The sequence below is a fragment of the Camarhynchus parvulus genome, chromosome 25, assembly GCF_901933205.1.
Source record: "Camarhynchus parvulus chromosome 25, STF_HiC, whole genome shotgun sequence".
Lineage (NCBI taxonomy): Eukaryota > Metazoa > Chordata > Aves > Passeriformes > Thraupidae > Camarhynchus > Camarhynchus parvulus.
This window is the reverse complement of record NC_044595.1, coordinates 1,772,153-1,790,890: the sequence shown is the minus strand read 5'-3', so window position 1 is coordinate 1,790,890 and position 18,738 is coordinate 1,772,153. Positions and strand designations below refer to the sequence as shown.

At 65.9% G+C, this 18,738-nt stretch overlaps 2 protein-coding genes across 2 annotated transcripts; both read right to left on the bottom strand.

Annotated features, from left to right (window-relative positions):
* Nucleotides 1–485: 485 nt before the first annotated feature.
* Nucleotides 486–3,113, bottom strand: LIM2 (lens intrinsic membrane protein 2). Its single transcript, XM_030965153.1, has 4 exons — nt 2,948–3,113; nt 1,721–1,861; nt 1,143–1,292; nt 486–553 (listed from the first exon to the last, which is right to left on the bottom strand). Exons 1-4 carry the CDS (start codon nt 3,111–3,113, stop codon nt 486–488), a joined length of 525 nt encoding a protein of 174 aa, XP_030821013.1.
* Nucleotides 3,114–5,275: 2,162 nt separating this feature from the next.
* Nucleotides 5,276–17,384, bottom strand: LOC115913228 (V-type proton ATPase catalytic subunit A-like). Its single transcript, XM_030965152.1, is given in 15 exon segments — nt 5,276–5,368; nt 6,458–6,629; nt 7,173–7,267; nt 8,870–9,073; nt 10,177–10,267; nt 10,833–10,863; nt 10,866–11,000; nt 11,460–11,582; nt 12,091–12,199; nt 13,156–13,318; nt 14,145–14,296; nt 14,980–15,117; nt 15,835–16,049; nt 16,717–16,845; nt 17,309–17,384. Coding segments are annotated over 15 exon segments (1,926 nt in total).
* Nucleotides 17,385–18,738: the final 1,354 nt, after the last annotated feature.

Below are 18,738 nucleotides of genomic sequence, written 5' to 3'. Positions count from 1 at the left end.
CCAGTGCCCTTCATGGCAACCCCAGTTTCCCCCATGGACCTCCCAGTGCACCCGGTGACCCCCCCCATGGCATCCCCAGTGCTCCCATGGACTTCCCAGTGCTCCCAGTTGCCCCCCAGTGCTCCCAGTGCCCCTCCTATCCCCCCCCCAATCTATTCCTGTCCCCTCCCAGTGCCCCCCCCCAATCCTTCCCATTCCCCCGCCCCCAGCATATCCCACCTCCTTCCCATACCTGGGACCCGTCACCGGCGCCCCCGAAAGTTTTGGGATCCCCGAATTTCCCAGGGAAACCCAATGGGAGTCGGGGAGGATGGGGGAAGGGGGGGGGCGTTTATTGGCACAGCAAAAATTGGGAAATTTGGGAAAAACCGGGAACGGGAGCGAGGTGGGATCAGCAGAGGCCAGACCCAGCTGAGCACACCCGGGAGACCCCAAAATTGGGGGGAGCGGGGGGGGGAACGAAGACCCCCGGCCCCCAGGACCTCTCAGGACCCCCCAACTTCGGAGCTCTCCGGGGACGGGTCCTTGGAAGCGGAGCAGATGTGGAAAATCCCTGGGGGGGGGGGTAAGGAGGGGTTAGCGGGGTGAGGAGGGGATTGGGGAACCCCAAAAAATTGTGGGGGGGGCCGAAATCCCACCCCCTGCAGAGCCCGGGCACAGCTCAGGGCAGGGATGGACACCCTGAACCCCGTGACCCCCCCATCCCTGTGACCGCCCCCCGTTCCCGTGACCCCCCCCCCTCCCCGTTCCCGTTTCTCCCCCCGTTCCGGTGTCCCTCCCGTTCCCGTGTTCCCCCCAATTCCCCTGACCCCCCCACGTTACCGTGACCCCCCCAAATCCCCGTTCTCCGCCCCGTTCCCGTTCCCTCTCAATCCCGTTCTCCCCTCACCGTTCCGGTGCCCGCCGTTCCCGTTCCGCCCCCCGCTTCCCGTTCCCCCATTCCCGTTCCCGTTCCTCCCCGTTCCCATTCCCCCCCATCGTTCCCGTTTCCCCTCAATCGCCGTTCCCCCCGCCCCATTCCCGTTCCCGTTCCCCCATTCCCGTTCCCGTTCCCCCATTCCCGTTCCCGTTCCCGTTTCTCCCCCCCGTTCTCGTTCCCGTTCTCGTTCCCGTTCCCTCGTTCCCGGTCCCGTTCCCGGTACCGGCCGATCCCAGCAGCGCCGCCGCCACCCAGGCCAGGATGAAGGACCAGGAGAAGCTCCAGGAGCTGCGGGGGGGGCCCAGCAGGGCCAGAGCCCCCCCAGAACCCAGCCCGAGCCCCAGGAGCGCGCGCCCCGGGGACGCCAGCGGGCCTGGGGACAGAGCGCGGGGGACAGCGGGACAGGGACAGCGGGACAAAGGACCAGCGACAGCGGGGACGGGGACAGGGAACAGCTCGGGGCAGGGGTGACACTCCCAGCAGGGACAGGGGACAGGAGTGACAATAGAGCAGGGACAGGGGACAGTTTGGGACAGGAGTGATTGGGGACAGCAGGGACAGGGGACAGCAGGGACAGCTCGGGACAGTTTGGGGCACTGATGATCCCCAAATTCCCGCCCTGCAGGGACAGGGGACAGCTCAGGACACAGGTGACACTCCCAGCAGGGACAGGGACAGCCCCGATGTCCCCAAATCCCCGTCCTGCCCAGCCCATCACTGCCCTGCTGGGGACAGTCCCCAACCCCCGTGTCCCCCCGTGTCCCCAGGTGTCCCCAGGTGTCCCCCGATGTCCCCACGTACCTGCCAGCAGCAGGGTGGCCCCGGCCGCTCGTTCCCGCTCCCGCCGGGCGCCGCCGGTGCCCAGGGGCAGCCCCAGGACGAGCCCCGCGGCCGCGGCCACCACCGAGAGCAGCAGCAGCGCCCGGGTGGCCTCCAGGAGCGCTGGGGGGGGGACACGGCTTGGGGACACCGCGGGGACACGCGGGTGGCACCCCCGGTCACCATGGCCGGGGGACACCCGCGGGGACAGCGCTGGGGGTGGCACCGCCGGGGACAGGGCTGGGGACGTTGGGGACAGAGATGGACCCTCCCCAATTCCCGCCCTGAGCGGGGGTGGCATCTTCGGGGGACGCTGGGGACATTGTGGGGACAGCCCTGGGGGTGGCACTGCCAGGGACAGCGGGGACAGCACCAAGGCTGGGGACGTTGGGGACAGAGATGGAATCCCCCATTCCTGCCCTGCACGGGGGTGACATCTCTGGGGGACACTGGGGACACCCGTGGGGACATCTCTGGGGTTGGCACCTCCGGGGACAGGGCTGGAGACGTTGGGGACAGGGATGGACCCCCCCCCCAATTTCCGTCCTGCACTGGGGTGACACCTCCGGGGGACACTGGGGACATTGTGGGTACAGCCCTGAGGGTGGCACCGCCGGGGACAGGGCTGGGGACGTTGGGGACAGAGATGGACCCTCCCAAATCGCCGCCCTGCACGGGCAGGTGACATCTCTGGGGGACACCGTGGGGACGTCTCTGGGCGTGACACCTCCGAGGACAGACACCTCCGGTCTCCGGGGGACACTGGGGACACCCGTGGGGACATCTCTGGGGTTCCCCGCGGGTGGCACCACCAGGGACAGCAGGGACACCACAGAGGAACCCGGGGCTGGGGACACTGGGGACAGGGATGGACCCTCCCAAATTCCCGCCCTGCACGGGGGTGACACCTCCCAGGGACACTGGGGACACCCGTGGGGACAACCCTGAGGGTGGCACTGCCGGGGACAGAGGGGACACTCACGGATGGGGACACTGGGGACAGGGATGGACCCTCCCAAATTCCTGCCCTGCACGGGGGTGGCATCTCCGGGGGACACTGGGGACACCCGTGGGGACATCTCTGGGGTTCCCCGCGGGTGGCACCACCAGGGACAGCAGGGACACCACCGAAGGACCCGGGGCTGGGGACACTGGGGACAGGGATGGCCCCCCCGGTTGCCGCCCCCTCGCCCCCCGTGCCGGCCGTACCTGGCGCGGTGGCGTGCGGGTGGCACTGTCCCCCGAGGCAGCCGTGCCACAGCCCCACGCTGGCCGTGCCCCCCGGGGCCCCGCGCTGTGCCCAGAACGGGGTGGCCGTGGCGGCCACCAGCAGTGCCAGCCCGGTGGCACCGCACAGAGACCCCCCCGGCGGCATCCTGAGGGGACACGGGGACATGGGGACAGTGTGGGGACATGGAGAGAGCTAGGGACAGCGTAGGGACGTGGGGACAGTGTGGGGACATGGGGACAGTGGGGACAGCATGGGGACATGGGGACAGGCATGGGGACAGTGTAAGGACAGCTGGGGACGGACATGGGGACACGGGGACAGCTGGGGACATGGGGACAGCTGGGGACAGGCATGGGGACACGGGGACAGCTGGGGACATGGGGACACGGGGACAGAGTGGGGAGAGCGTGGGGAAAGTATGGGGACACGGGGACAGCTGGGGACAGTGTGGGGACAGTGTGGGAGAGTGTGGGGACACGGGGACAGGTGGGGGGATACAGGGACAGGCGTGGGGACAGTGTGGGGACATGGGGACACGGAAAATGTGGGGACATCTCTGGGGGACACAGGGACAGGCATGGGGACACGGGTACAGCGTGGGGACATCTCTGGGGGAAGGCGCTACACGGGGGTGGCACCTCTGGGGACATCGTTAGGGGACGGGAGGGGGGACGCAGAGGGGGGGACATTGGGGACATTGGGGACATTGGGGACATTGGGACTCACCCGCTGTCAGCAGCCGCCGTGCCGCTGGCCCATGGCCGCCTGTCCCCGTGTCCCGCTGTCCCCAGGGAGGGGACAGGGCCCCCGGCACGTGGCGCTGCCATTGTTGGGGACACAATGCGGGAAGGCTCTGGCTGCTGAGGTGGCAGCGGGCTGTCCCCAGGCGGGTGACACCGGGGGAAGGGGGGGACACAGCCCCGGTGACACGGACGGGTCCTGCCAGCGCCTTGGGGACAGCGGGTGACAGCCCCGAGGGCAGGGACCCTGCCCGGCTGGAGAGGGGACATTGGGGACATTTGGGACATGGGGACATGGGGGACACTGGGGACATTGGGGACATTTGGGACATGGGGACACTGTGGGGGACATTGGGGATGGGACACTGGGGACATTGGGGACAGACTTTGGGGACATTGGGGACATTGGGGATGGGACATTAGGGACATTGAGGACATGGAGACACTGGGGACAATGGGGACATGGGGACAGGGACACTGGGGACAACGCCGAGTGTCACAGCGGGGCTGGCAGCCGCGCCTGGTGGCGCTGGGGACAGCGGGGACAGATGGGGGGGGGAGGGGGGGGTCCATGAGGGGACCCTGGCGGTGTCACCGTCCCACGGGCGGGGGTGACACTGCTGGGGGACACTCGGGGACCGCCAGCAGCTCCGGACAGGGGCGGGGACAGCGATGGGGACAGCGACGGGGACAGGACAGCGACATCCGCCCGGTACCGCCGCACCCCAAACCCGCCCCCTGCGAGCCCCCGCGACCGCGGAGACCCCCGGACCCTCCTCACCCCGGGACCCCCGGGACCCCCGGACCCCCCAGAGCCCCCGGACCCCCACAACCCCCCGGCCAAGTGCTGGGGTCACCTCCGGTGTCATTGTCACCCCCGTGTCCTCCCCAGGCTGTCACTGTCACCTCTGTGCCCCATCCAAAGTGTCCCCATGTCCCCCTCGGGGTGTCCCTGCCGCGCCCGTGTCCCCCCAGAGTGTCCCCGTGTCCCTGCCAGGGTGTCACTGTCACCCCCGTGTCCCCCCAAAGTGTCCCCAAGTCCCCTCAAAGTGTCCCCGTGTCCCTGCCAGGGTGTCACTGTCACCCCCGTGTCCCCCCAAAGTGTCGCCGTGTCCCACCCAGGGTGTCCCCCCCCCCTCACGGTGTCCTTGTCACCTCTGTGTCCCCCCCAGGCTGTCACTGTCACCCCTGTGACCCATCCAAGGTGTCCCCCTGTCCCCCCCAGGTTGTCCCTGTCACCCCCGTGTCCCCCCTCTCTGTGCCCCCCCCTCCCATCCTGTCCCCATGTCCCCCCCCAGGGGTGTCCCCACCCTCTCCGTGTGTCCCCATCCCCCGATGTCACACAGAGCGGGGCTCGAACAACCCAACCCCACCTCACCACCCCCCGACCCCTCCGGACCCCCCCAGTGCCACCCCCGGTGTCCCCCCCATTGTCACCCCCCGGGTGTCACCGGCCGCTCCCGCCCTCCTCGGGAAAGCCACGCCTGGAGCCCGAGTGTCACCACGGGCCCTTTATTGGGGAGGGCGGGGGGACCCTGGGAACCCCCCCATCCTGTGACCCCCCCCTCAGTCCTCCAGGTTGCGGAACGCCGCCACCATCTCCTCCTGCAGCTGCGCGTAGCACGCCAGGATGCGCTGCTCGCCGTCCTGCACCGGGTCCTGGCCGTGGGGACACGGGGGGGACACGGGGGGACACGGGGGGGACACGGGGGTGTCACCCTCAGACCCGCACAGAGGGGTCCCCAAACCCCCCCGGGTCACCCACATTGAGATTCCTACGGGATCCCCCCAAAAACATCCAGCCTGGACCCCCCAAATGGGGTCACAGTCCCTGTTCTGACCGTCACAAGGGACATGGGGACATGGGGGACACGGAGGTGGCACCTCCAGAGCCACATGGGGGGGGGTCCCAGAAGCCCCCCGGGTCACCCACATTGAGATCCGTGTGGGACACGGCGATGTCACCCCTCAAATGGGGTCACACCCACCCTGACCGTCACAGGGGACACGGGGGACACGGGGGGGACACGGGGGTGTCACCCTCAGACCCGCACAGAGGGGTCCCCAAACCCCCCCGGGTCACCCACATTGAGATTCCTACGGGATCCCCCCCCAAAAAAAATCCACCTGGGGCCACCCCCACGGGGGTCTCTGCCCCCAAACCCCCCTTAACGTTCCTGTGGGACCCCAAAACCTCCTTAACCTCCCCTAGGACCCCTAAACCCCCCCTTTAACGTCCCCCAGGATCCCCAAACCTCCCCTAATCTTCCCCTAGGACCCCCAAACTCCTCCTTAACTCTCACCTAGGGCCCCCCTACAAGGGTCTCTGCCCCCAAATCCCCCATTAACCCACCCCTAGAACCCCCAAATTCCCCCTTAACTCTCCCATGGGACCCCCAAACCCCCTTAACCCTCCCCCAGGACCCCCAAATCCCCCTTACCTCAGCCTAGAACACCCCCATGGGGGTCTCTGCCCCCAAATCCCCCCTTAACCCACGTCTGGAACCCCCAAACTCCCCCTAATCTTCCCCAGGAACCCCAAATCCCCCCTTAACCCTCCCGTGGGACCCCCAAACTCGCTTTAACGTCCCTCAGGACCCCCAAACTCCCCATTATCCTTCCCCTAGAACCCCCAAACCCCCTTTAACCTCCCTCAGGACCCCTCCACGGGGGTCTCTGCCCTCAAAACCTCCTTTAACTTTCCCCTAGGACCCCCAAACTCCCCTTTAACGCCCCCCGGGCCCCCACCTGGAACTTCATGGCGCTCAGGCGGTACAGGATGTCGCCGAGCCCCTCGCGGATGGTGGCCCAGGTGACGCGCTGCTCCTCGGGCCCTGCGCCTTCCACCGCCCCCCGCGCCAGGTCGTAGAAGGTGACGAGGTTCTGCAGCATGCCCACGGTCTTGTAGAAGGGGCAGAACCTGGGGGGCCCCGGGGGGGGTCAGGATGGGGGGGTTTGGGGGGGTTTGAGGGGGTTTTGGGGGGGTTTGGGGGGTCAGGAGGGAGTTTGGGGGTGTCAGGGTGCAGCATCACCACGGTCTCGTAGAACGGGCAGAATTTGGGGCAGCCCGGGAGGGTCAGGATGGGGGGTTTTGGGCGATCAGGGAGGAAATTTGGGAGGTTTTGGGGGGATTTGGGGGTTCAGAATTGGGTTGGGGGTGTCAGGGTTCAGCATCACCACGGTCTCGTAGAACGGGCAGAATTTGGGGGGGTCACGATGGGGGGGTTTGGGTGGGGTTGGGAGTGGTTTGGGGGGTCAGGGAGGCCAGGATGGGGGAGTTTGGGGGGTCAGAGAGGAAATTTGGGGGGTTTGAGGGGGATTTGGGGGTGTTAGGGGAGGGTTTGAGGGGTCAGAATTGGGTTGGGGGTGTCTGGGTGCAGCATGGCCAGGGTCTTGTAGAAGGGGCAGAATTTGGGGGGGCCCGGGGGGGTCAGGGTCGGGGGTCCCGGGGGGGTCCCGGTACCGGTCGTAGGCCGAGTATCCGTTCTGCTGCAGGAAATCGTCCTTGAGCAGTTTGGCCACTTCCAGCGTCACTTTGTCACCCTCGGCCAGCGACGCCTGCGGGGACAGCGCGGTCCTGGCGCTGCCGGGGCCTCCTGAGCCCACAGAGCCCGGCCCGGAGCCCGAACCACACAAACCCCATCGATCCCATCCATCCCATTGATCCCATTCATCCCATTCATCCCACAAATCCCACAAACCCCATCGATCCCATCCATCCCATCGATCCCATCCATCCCATCCGTCCCACAAATCCCAGAAACCCCATCGATCCCATCAGTCCGAACCCCTATCCCTACCGCCCATAGATCCCACAAATCCCACAAACCCCATCGGTCCCATCAGTCCCATCAACCCCATCAACCTCACTGATCCCATCGATCCTATTGATCCACAAATCCCACAAACCCCATCGATCCCACTGATCCCATCATCCCATCAACGCCACTGATCCCATAGATCTCGTTCATCCCACAGATCCCATTGATCCGATCAGTCCCATCAATCCCATCAACCCCATCAATCCCACAGATCTCACTGACCCCATAGCTCCCACAAATCCCACAAACCCCATCAATCCCATCATCCCATCAACGCCACTGATCCATAGATCTTGTTCATCCCACAGATCCCATAAATCCCACAGATCCCATTGATCCTATCAGTCCCATCAATCCCATAAATCCCAGACCTTCCCCACGAGCTGCACGATCTCGGCCAGCTCCTCCTCCTGCAGGATCCCAGACCCCACATCCCACACCCCATATCCCATATCCCACATCCCGTATCTCACATCCCACATCCCGTATCTCACATCCCACACCCCATATCTCATATCCCAGACCCCATAAATCCCCCAAACCCCATAAACTCCCCAATCCCAGACCTTCCCCACGAGCTGCACGATCTCGGCCGGCTCCTCCTCCTCCTGCAGGATCCCAGACCCCACATCCCACACCCACATCCCACATCCCACATCTCACATCCCGTATCTCACATCCCGTATCTCACATCCCGTATCTCACATCCCACATCCCGTATCTCACATCCTACACCCCACATCTCACATCCCAGACCCCACAGACCCCATAAACCCCCAAACCCCAATCCCGGATCCTTCCCCACGAGCTGCACGATCTCGGCCAGCTCCTCCTCCTGCAGGGTCCCAGACCCCACATCCCATATCCCATATCTCACATCCTACACCCCACATCTCACATCCCAGACCCTATAAATGCCACAGACACCACAAACACCAATTCCAGACCCCATAAACCCCCCAAACCCCAATCCCGGATCCTTCCCCACGAGCTGCACGATCTCGGCCGGCTCCTCCTGCAGGATCCCACATCCCAGACCCCACATCCCAGACCTCACAAACCCCACATCCCACACCCCACATCTCACATCCCAGACCCTACAAACCCCACAGACACCACAAACCCCAATCCCAGACCCCATAACCCCCAAACCCCAATCCCAGACCCCATAAACCCCCAAACCCCAATCCCGGATCCTTCCCCACGAGTTGCACGATCTCGGCCGGCTCCTCCTGCAGGATCCCACATCCCAGACCTCACAAACCCCACATCCCACACCCCACATCTCACATCCCAGACCCTACAAACCCCACAGACACCACAAACCCCAATCCCGGACCTTCCCCACGAGCTGCACGATCTCGGCCAGCTCCTCCTCCTCCTGCAGGATGCGGCGGGCGCGGTCCCGCAGCGCGGGCAGCTCGGGGTGGGCGCGCTCGTAGTGCGGCTCGAGGGCGCGCAGGTAGCGCGAGTACGAGATCAGCCAGTTCACCGAGGGGAAGTGCTTGCGCTGCGCCAGCTTCTTGTCCAGCCCCCAGAACACCTGGCGTGTCACCCAGTGTCACTTAGTGTCACCCAGTGTCACCTAGTGTCACCTTCGGGTCACCCAGGGCACCCCCGAGCTTCTTATCCCCACAGAATACCTGGCAGTGTCACCCCCGTGTCACCCAGCGTCTCTTGTCCAGCCCCCAGAACACCTGGCGTGTCACCCAGTGTCACTTAGTGTCACCCAGTGTCACCCCCGGGTCGGGAATGTCACCCCCGCGTCACCCATCCTGTCCCCGAACTTCTTATCCCCATGGAACACCTGGCAGTGTCACCCCCGTGTCACCCAGCGTCTCTTGTCCAGCTCCCAGAACACCTGGCAGTGTCACCCAGTGTCACCTTCGGGTCACCCAGGGCACCCCCGAGCTTCTTATCCCCATGGAACACCTGGCAGCGTCACCCCCGTGTCACCCCGGTGTCACCCAGCGTCTCTTGTCCAGCCCCCAGAACACGTGGCAGTGTCACCGAGGGTCACCCAGTGTCACCTAGTGTCACCCAGTGTCACCCCCAGGTCGGGAATGTCACCCCCGTGTCACCCATCCTGTCCCCGAGTTTCTTGTCCCCATGGAATACCCCACAGTGTCACCCCCGTGTCACCCCGGGGTCACCCAGCATCCCTTGTCCAGCCCCCAGAACATGTGGCAGTGCCACCCAGTGTCACCTCGTGTCACCCAGTGTCACCTCGTGTCACCCAGTGTCGCCTCGTGTCACCCAGGCTGTCCCCAAGTTTCAGGTCCAGCCCCCGAGCACCTGCCACAGCGGGAATGTCACCGCCGTGTCCTCAGCCAGGGCTCACTGCCACCACGTCCCTGTGCCCTCCGGGGTGTCCCTGTCCCTTCCATGTCCCCCCCACCCTGTCCCCATCCCCATCCCCGCCATCTCCCCTCCCGCGGTGTGTCCGTGTCCCACTCACGCCGCCCGCTGTCCCCGGTGTCCCCTGTCGGTGTCCCCAGTGTCCCCTGTCGGTGTCCCCAGTGTCCCAGTGTCGTCCCCCACCCCCTGCCCGTGTGCCCAGCGTGGCCCGGCCCCGGTGACAGGGTCCGCAGTGTCCCCGGGGACACCCCGCAGGGGTCCCTGTGGGGTCCCAGTGTGAGCCCTCACCTGCGTGCCCAGGGTGTCCCCGGGGACAGTCGAGAAGCCCCCGGGGACACCTGGGGGACGCGTATGGGGGGTGCACAGGGTCCCCGGGGCACTCGGGGGAATGGGGACACTAGGGGACACTCATGGGACACGGGGATATGGGGTGACACAGGGGACACAGAGACATGGGGACATGGGGACACTCATGGGGACACTGGGGACATGGGGACAGGGGACACACAGGGACACAGGGACAGAGGGACATGGGAACACTCATGAGGACATGGGGACACTCATGGGGACACGGGGATATGGGGTGACACAGGGGACACAGAGACAGGGGACACAGGGACACAGGGACAGGGGGACACTCAGGGAGACACGGGGACACTCACGGGGACATGGGGACTATCATGGGGACACACGGGGATATGGGGACAGGGGACACAGGGACAGGGGACACAGGGACACACACAGGGACATGGGGACACTCACGGGGACATGGGGACATGGGGACACAGGGACAGGGGGCACAGGGCCACTCTCAGGGGACATGGGGACAGGGGGACACAGGGACACGGGGACACACACGGGGGCATTCAGGGGGACATGGGGACACTCAGAGGGACAGGGGGACACGGGGACAGGTGACATTCATGGGGACAGGTGACACTCACGCGCCGACGATGCTGACGCTGCCCTCGCGCTCGGGCTGCCCAGGCACCGCGCCGCCCCGGCACTCGCTGGCCAGGCGGGCCCAGACACGCGGGCCCCCTGTCTGTGGGGACGGCGTCCCTCCGTCCCACTTCCCCCTCCCTCCCTCCCCGTCAGGTCGGGGGTACCCGCTGTCTGTGGGGACACGGCTGTCACCTCCCTGTCACCACTGTCACCTCCCTGTCACCTCCCTGTCACCACTGTCACCTCCCTGTCACTGCCCTGTCACGCCCCGGTACCCGCTGTCCGTGGGGACACGGCTGTCACCTCCCTGTCACCTCCCTGTCACTGCCCTGTCACTGTCCTATCACCGCTTTGTGACCTCCCAGGACACCACTGTCACCCCCCGGTACCCGCTGTCTGCGGGGACACAGCTGTCACTGCCTTGTCACCTCCCTGTCACCTCCCTGTCACCCCGTGGTTTTGGGGTCTCTCCCACCGCCCACCCTGGCGTTTTTGGGGTTTCCCTCCTGCCCAACCCCCTGGGATTTGTGTCCCACCCCACACCCCGCGGGTTTTGGGGTCTCCCCCATCACCCTTTGGTTTTTGGGGTCTCCCCCGTGCCCATCCCGGGGTTTTCGGGGTCTCACCCGCGGGCATCTCCGCCAGCCGCCCCGAGATCTCGCGGAGCGCCTCGGCCCAGCGCGAGGTGGAGTCGGCCAGGAGGCAGCTGTGCAGCCCCATGTCCCGGAAATACTCGGCCAGCGTGATCCCTGCCACGCGTGTCACACGTGTCACACGCGTGTCACACACCTGTCACACCTGTCACACCCCCAGGGACAGCGTGATCCCTGTCACGTGTGTCACACGTGTGTCACACACCTGTCACACCTGTCACACCGCCAGGGACAGCGTGATCCCTGTCACACGTGTCACGTGTGTGTCACACACCTGTCACACCCCCAGGGACAGCCCCAGCCCCGTCACACACACACGTGTCCCTGTCCCCCTGTGTCCCCCCATGTCCCCGTGTCCCTGTCACACACACACGTGTCCCTGTCCCCCTGTGTCCCCCCGTGTCCCCCCGTGTCCCTGTCACACACACACGTGTCCCTGTCCCCCCGTGTCCCCATGTCCCTGTCACACACACACGTGTCCCTGTCCCCCCATGTCCCCCCGTGTCCCTGTCACACACACACGTGTCCCTGTCCCTCCGTGTCCCCCCATGTCCCCGTGTCCCTGTCACACACACACGTGTCCCTGTCCCCCCCGTGTCCCCACCGGTGTAGATGGAGGCCTCTCGCGCAGCCACGGGCATGTTGGACGTGTTGGCCACGAGCGTCGTGCGCTTCATGATGGACTCGGAGCGGCCCCCGACCTCCATGGTCAGCTGGGGACAGCAGTGTCACATTGTCACTGCCTGCCACCTCCCTGTGCCACCTCCTGTCATCCCTGTGGCACCATGGGACAGCCGTGCCACTCCGATGTCCCACCATGTCCCCCCGTGCGGCGCTGTCACCTCGGGGAAGTCCCTGAGGACTCTCCATGAACTCCCGTGTCACTGTCACTGCCCTGCCACCCCCGTGTCCCAGTGCCACCCCGATGTCCCCCTATGTCCCCGTGTCCCGCTGTGTCCCAGTGCCACCCCCTCTCCCAGTGCCACCCCAATGTCCCTCCCGTGTCCCTGCATCCCCCCGTGTCCCAGTGCCACCCCGATGCCCCGCCATGTCTCGTGTCACCGTGTCACCTCGGGAAAATCCCTGAGGACTCTCCATGAACGCCCGTGTCACTGCCACCCCCCTGCCACCCCCATGTCCCTGATGTCCCTGTGTCCCGCCATGTCCCAGTGGCACCTCAATGTCCCCCCGTGTCCCAGTGCCACCCCGATGTCCCTGTGTGCCGTGTCCCTGTGTCACCTCGGGAAAATCCCTGAGGACTCTCCATGAACACCCGTGTCACTGCCACCCCCCTGCCACCCCCATGTCCCTGATGTCCCCGTGTCCCGCCAGTGCCATCTGCTGCGTCCCAGTGCCATCCGCTGTGTCCCAGTGCTACCCCAATGTCCCGATGTCCCCACGTCACCTTGGGGAACTCCCTGAGGACTCTCCATGAACATCCGTGTCACTGCCACCCCCATGTCCCTCCGTGTCCCAGTGCCACCCTGATGTCCCGGTGTCCCCCGGATGTCCCCATGTCACCTCGGGGAAGTTCCATGAACACCCGTGTCACTGTAACTGCCCCGCCACCCCCATGTCCCCGATATCCCCGTGTCCCGCCATGTCGCAGCGCCACCCCGATGTCCCCGGTGTCCCCCGGCTGTCCCGGTGTCCGGTGCGGCGCTGTCACCTCGGGGAAGTCCCGCAGCACCTCGGACATTTCGTTGCCGCGCTCCCCGCAGCCCACGTAGACGATGACGTCGCTGTTGGAGTACTTGGACAGGGACTGCGAGATCACCGTCTTCCCGCAGCCGAACGCGCCCGGGATGGCCGTGGTGCCGCCCTGCACGCACCTGGTGACAAGGTGACACTGCACGGCCCCGGTGGTGGCACCGCGGCCACACCCCGCGCCTGTCCCCATCCAGCCCTGTCCCTGCGCCAGCCCCGTCCTGTCGCTGTTTCCCGCTTCCTGTCCCCAAATCCATCTCTGCTGTCCCCATTCCTGTCCCCATCCCTGTCCCCAAATCCATCTCTGCTGTCCCCATCCCTGTCCCCAAATCTATCTCTGCCTGTCCCCATTCCTGTCCCCAAATCTGTCTCTCCTTTTCCCCAAATCCATCTCTCCCTGACCCCAAATCCATCTCTGCTTGTCCCCATCCCTGCTCCCCAACCATCCCTATCCATCTCTCCTGTCCCCATTCCTGTCCCCAAAATCCATGTCTCCCCTCCCTTTCCCCAAATGCATCTGGTCCCCATTCCTGTCCCACCCCCCAAATCCAGCTCTCCCTGACCCCAAATCCATCTCTACCTGTCCCCATTCCTGTCCCCAAATCTATTTCTGCCTGTCCCTATCACTGTCCCCATCCCTTGTCCCCAAATCCATCTCTGCCTGCCCCCATCCCTGTCCCCAAATCCATCTTTCCCTGTCCCCATCCTTGTCCCCAAATCTTTCTCTGCTGTCACTATCCTTGTCCCCAAATCCATCTTTCCCTGTCCCCATCCCTGTCCCCAAATGCAGCTCTGCCTGTCCCCTTTCCTGTCCTCAGCTCCATCTTTCCTGTCCCCAATCCCATCCCTGTCCCTGTCCCCATCCCTGTCCCGATCCCGCTCCCTACAGGAACAGGGCACCCGCCCTGTCCCAGTCCCGATCCCCATCCCGATCCCGTTCCCGGTCCCTACGGGAACAGCGCGTCCAGGACCCTCTGGCCGGTCAGCAGGGGGTGATTGGCCGGGAGCTTCTCGGCCACGGGCCGGACCTGCCGGACCGGCCACACCTGGATCATGGAGAGCGGCTCACGGACCCCCTGGAACTCCAGCTCCAGCACCACGTCCTGCGGGATCGGCCGGGATCAGCCCGGGATCAATCTGGGACTGGCCGGGATCAGCCCGGGATCAGCCGGGATCAATCTGGGACTGGCCCGGGATCAGCCCGGAATCTGGGACTGGCCGGGATCACGCGGGGCGCCATCAATTGGGACTGCCGGGATCAGCCCGGGATCAGCCGGGATCAGCCGGGACTGGCCCGGGATCAGCCGGGATCAGCCGGGATCAGCCGGGACTGGCCCGGGATCAGCTCGGGATCAATCTGGGACTGGCCCGGGATCAGCCCGGGATCAGCCCGGGATCAGCCGGGATTGGCCCGGGATCAGCCCGGGATCAGCCGGGACTGGCCCGGGATCAGCCCGGGATCAATCTGGGACTGGCCCGGGACCAGCCCGGGATCAGCTCGGGACACCCTGCCTGGCCCCCACCCCGCCTATCCCTATCCCGCTGATCCCGACCCCGCTCCCCTGGATCCCGATCCCGCTCCCGCTGATCCCAATCCTGATCCCGATCCCAATCCCGCTAATCCCGACCTCGACCCCGCTGATCCCAAAGATCCTGGTCCCGGTCTCTCTGATCCCAATCCCGCTAATCCTGTTGATCCCGATCCCGATCCCAATCCCGCCGGTCCCGGTGCCGTTCCCGGTCCCGGTCCGGTCCCGGTGCCGGTGCCGTTCCCGGTGCCGCTCACCGTCACTTTGTAGTGCCCGGGGGGCGCGATGTAGGTGACGGTGCCGCGGCTGCGGGGCGGGACCATCAACCGGTGCTGCAGCAGCGAGTTCTCCGCCACCGAGCCGTAAATGTCCCCGCCCGTCACGTGGCTCCCGACCTGGCGACACCGCGGCGACACCGTCAGCGACCCCCGGGGGGCTCCGCGCCACCCGCCCCGGCTGCCGGGACAACGGCGGTGCCCGTGTCCCGCCGTGTCCCTCTGTGTCCCCTCTGTGTCCCCCTATGTCCCCGTGTCCCCGTGTCACGTGACCCGTGTCCCCACGTCCCTGCCACCTTCGTGTCCTCATGTCGCTGCATCCTCAGTGTCCCTGTGTCCCACAATGTCGCTGTGACCCCCGTGTCCCGCTGTCCCCTGTGTGCCCCGTGTCCCCCGATGTCCCCGCGGCTCTGCGACCCCCGTGTCCCCCATGTCCCTGTGTCCCCAATGTCCCCGCATCCCCCCGTCCCTGTGTCCTCTCTGTCACTGTGTCCCCACCCCCTTTTTGGGGTCCCCTCCTTGGCAGGGGTGACAGGGAAGGGACAGGGGAGGACAGGGAGGGGACAGTGGAGGATGATGTCCCTTGGCAGGGACAGGACGGGACTGGGGGGGACAAAAGGAGACACAGGGGTTGAGGGGGACAGGGCAGGATGGGGAGGGGACAGGGAGGGGACAAGAAGGGGAGAGGGATGGCAGGACAGGACGGGGAGGGGACAAGGTGGGGACAAGAAGGGGACAGAGAACCTGGGAAGCCAGACGGGGAAGGGGGGACACGACAGGGACGGGACAAAGGGACAGGACCGGGGTACAGGGGGGTGCCAGGGAAGGGCCGCGCACCCGGAGGTTCTTGCTGGGGACAAAGTCCCAGTCCAGGTGTCGCGGCAGCGCGGGGACATTGGTGCCCCGCGGGATGTAGATGCTGCGCGTGGCCTCGGCGATGTCGCGCAGCGGCCGCTGGATCCCGTCGAAGATGGAGCCCAGGATGCCCGGGCCCAGCTCCACCGAGAGCGGCGTCCCCGTGCGCCGAACCGGGTCCCCAACCTGCACCCCCGCTGCGGCCGCTCAGGAATGTCACCGCGGGAGGGACAGCGGGGGGACTGCGGGGACACGGGGGGACAGCGGGGACATGGGGACAGCGGGGACACGGGGACCGGGCGGGATAGCCGGGAGACGAGGGGGACAACGGGGACACGGGGACTGCGGGGACCGGCGGGACACAGGGACTGGGGGGACTGCGGGGACACGGGAACCAGGCGGGACAACGGGGACACCGGAACCGAGGGGGACACGGGGACTGCGAGGACACCGGAACCGAGGGGGACACGGGGACTGCGGGGACACAGGGACCGGGCGGGATAGCGGGGACACGAGGACAGCGGGGACAGCGGGGACCGAGGGGACAACGGGGACACGGTGACTGCGGGGGGACACGGGGACCGGGCGGGACAACGAGGACATCAGGACCGGGGGTGACACGGGGACTGGGGGGCAGCGGGACGGGACGGGCTGAGGGGGACACGGGGGACACGGGGAGGGACAGGATGAGGGCACAGGACAGGATGGGGGGGACAGGGAGGGGACAGGGAGGGGACAGAGCAGGCTGGGACAGGACAGAAACTCAGGGGAACAAGGGAGGGGACAGCAGAGGACGGCGGGGACAGGGCGGGGCGCTCGGAGGGACAGAGGGGTGGCGGGGAGGGGACAGCGGGGACAGGATACAGGTCTCCTCGTACACCTGGAGCGTGGCCATGTCCCCCTCGAGCCGGATGATCTCCCCCACGAGCTCCGCGTGTCCCACCCGCACCAGCTCGTACATGGCCGCCCCCGCCATGCGCGTGGCTGTCACCACTGCGGGGACACGCCGCTGTCACCTCGGCCCCGGGGTCACCACCCCCTGCCATCCCCCCATGTCACCGGGCCAGCCCCGGGGTCACCACCCCAGCCGGGACCCCTGTGTCCCCATCCCTGTCCCCTCCCCACCACCACCCCCGGGTGCTTTCCCGCACTGTCCCCTCCCCGTTGTCCCCTCTCCTGTCCCCATTTTAGTGCCACAAACGCCATCGGGATCCCCATTCCTTCTGTCCCCAGGCTGTCCCCACGATGTCCCCTCCCTGCTCCCAAGCCTGTCCCCTCCCCATTGTCCCCTCCCCGGGTGCTCCCCCCCATTGTCCCCTCTCCATTGTCCCCCCTCCTGTCCCTCTGTCCCCCTCCACTGTCCCCTCTCCTGTCCCCATTAGCGCCACAAACGCCACCGGCTCCCCATCCCAGGCTGTCCCCAGGCTGTCCCCAGGTGTCGCCGGTGTCACCGTACCGGGCCCGGACACGCCATGCACGGCCCCCACCAGGCTCTCGCGCTCCTCCAGCCGTGTCCCCCGTGTCCCCTCCATGCTGTCCCCGTGTCCCCTCCCCGCCCGCGCTGCCACCGCCGTTAAATGGCCCCGGGCGCCGGCGACAACCGGACAGGGCCACCAGCGCAGGTGTGGCCCCAACGGCCGTGTCCCCACCCCCGGGGACAGCGCGGGGACAGGGGGTGACACCGGCTGGCTCCGGTGACAGGGCCAGCGCGGGTGTGGCACTGTGTGCAGTCAACAGCCGTGTCCCCGCTGCTCCAGGTGACACCGGGTGACACCGGCACGGCCCGGCTCGGGGTGACGGGGACACGGCGTGGGTGTCCTTGTCCCCTCCCTGCTGCGTCCTTGTCACCACTTTGTCACCCCCATGGCCTTTTCATCCCCTTCCCTATGTCACCCTCCCATGTCCTTGTCACCTCCATAGCCTTGTCACCCCCTTTTCTTTTGTCACCCCCATGGCCTTGTCACCTCCCTGCTGTGTCCTTGTCACCCCTTTCTCTTTGTCACCCCCATGGCGTTGTCACCCCCCTCCTTTTGTCACTCTCATGGTCCTGTCACCCTCAAGGCCTTGTCACCCTCTTCCTTTTGTCACCCCCATGGCCTTGTCACCTCCCTGCTGTGTCCTTGTCACCCCTTCCTCTTTGTCACCCCCAGGGCCGTGCCATCCCCTTCCTTTTGTCACCTTCACGGCCTTGTCACCCCCTTTCCTTTGTCACCTCCCCAAATCTTCCCCTTGGCCTCTTTGTCACCTCCCCCATGGCCTTGTCACCTTCCTGCCATGTTCTTGTCACCCCTTTCTCTCTGTCACCCCCATGGCCCTGTCACTCCCTCATGTCCTTGTCACCCCCTTCCTTTTGTCACTTCCCATGTCCTTGTCACCCCCATGTCTTTGTCATTCCCTTCTCTTTGTCACCCCCCCATGTCCTTGTCACCTCTCCACCGTATCTTTGTCACCCCCTTCCCTTTGTCACCTCCCTGTGTCCTCTGCCCCCCCACCTTGTCACCAGCAAAATTTTGGGGTCCCCCCTGGCACCCCCCTAATTTGGGGGTCCCACCCCCATTTTTGAGATCCCCTCTCCCCGTTTTGGGATCCCCTTTTCTGGGGCCCCTCTCCCCATTTTGGGGTCCCCTTTTTGGGGTCTCACCCCCATTTTTGGGATCCCCTCTCCCGGTTTTGGGATCCCCTTTTCTGGGGGCCCTTTTCCCCCATTTTGGGATCCCTTTACCCCCCATTTTTGGGTCCCCTTTTCATTTTAGGATCTCCCCCCCATTTTTGGGACCCTTTTCCCCCATTTTTGGGGTCCCCCGCCATTTGAGGCTCTCCCCCTTTCCCCCCTCCCCTCACCCCAAACCCTTTTCCCCCCTTTTCCCACAAAAACCAACCCGGGCG

Excerpts from the sequence above, each read along its gene's own strand:
- LIM2 (XM_030965153.1), bottom strand. The coding sequence starts at position 3,113 with ATGCCGCCGGGGGGGTCTCTGTGCGGTGCCACCGGGCTGGCACTGCTG. Across the intron at positions 1,293-1,720 it reads GGCCACCCTGCTGCTGGCAG|GCCCGCTGGCGTCCCCGGGG; the intron begins GTACGTGGGGAC and ends CTCTGTCCCCAG. Across the intron at positions 554-1,142 it reads GGCGCTGCTGGGATCGGCCG|GGATTTTCCACATCTGCTCC; the intron begins GTACCGGGAACG and ends CCCCCCCCCCAG.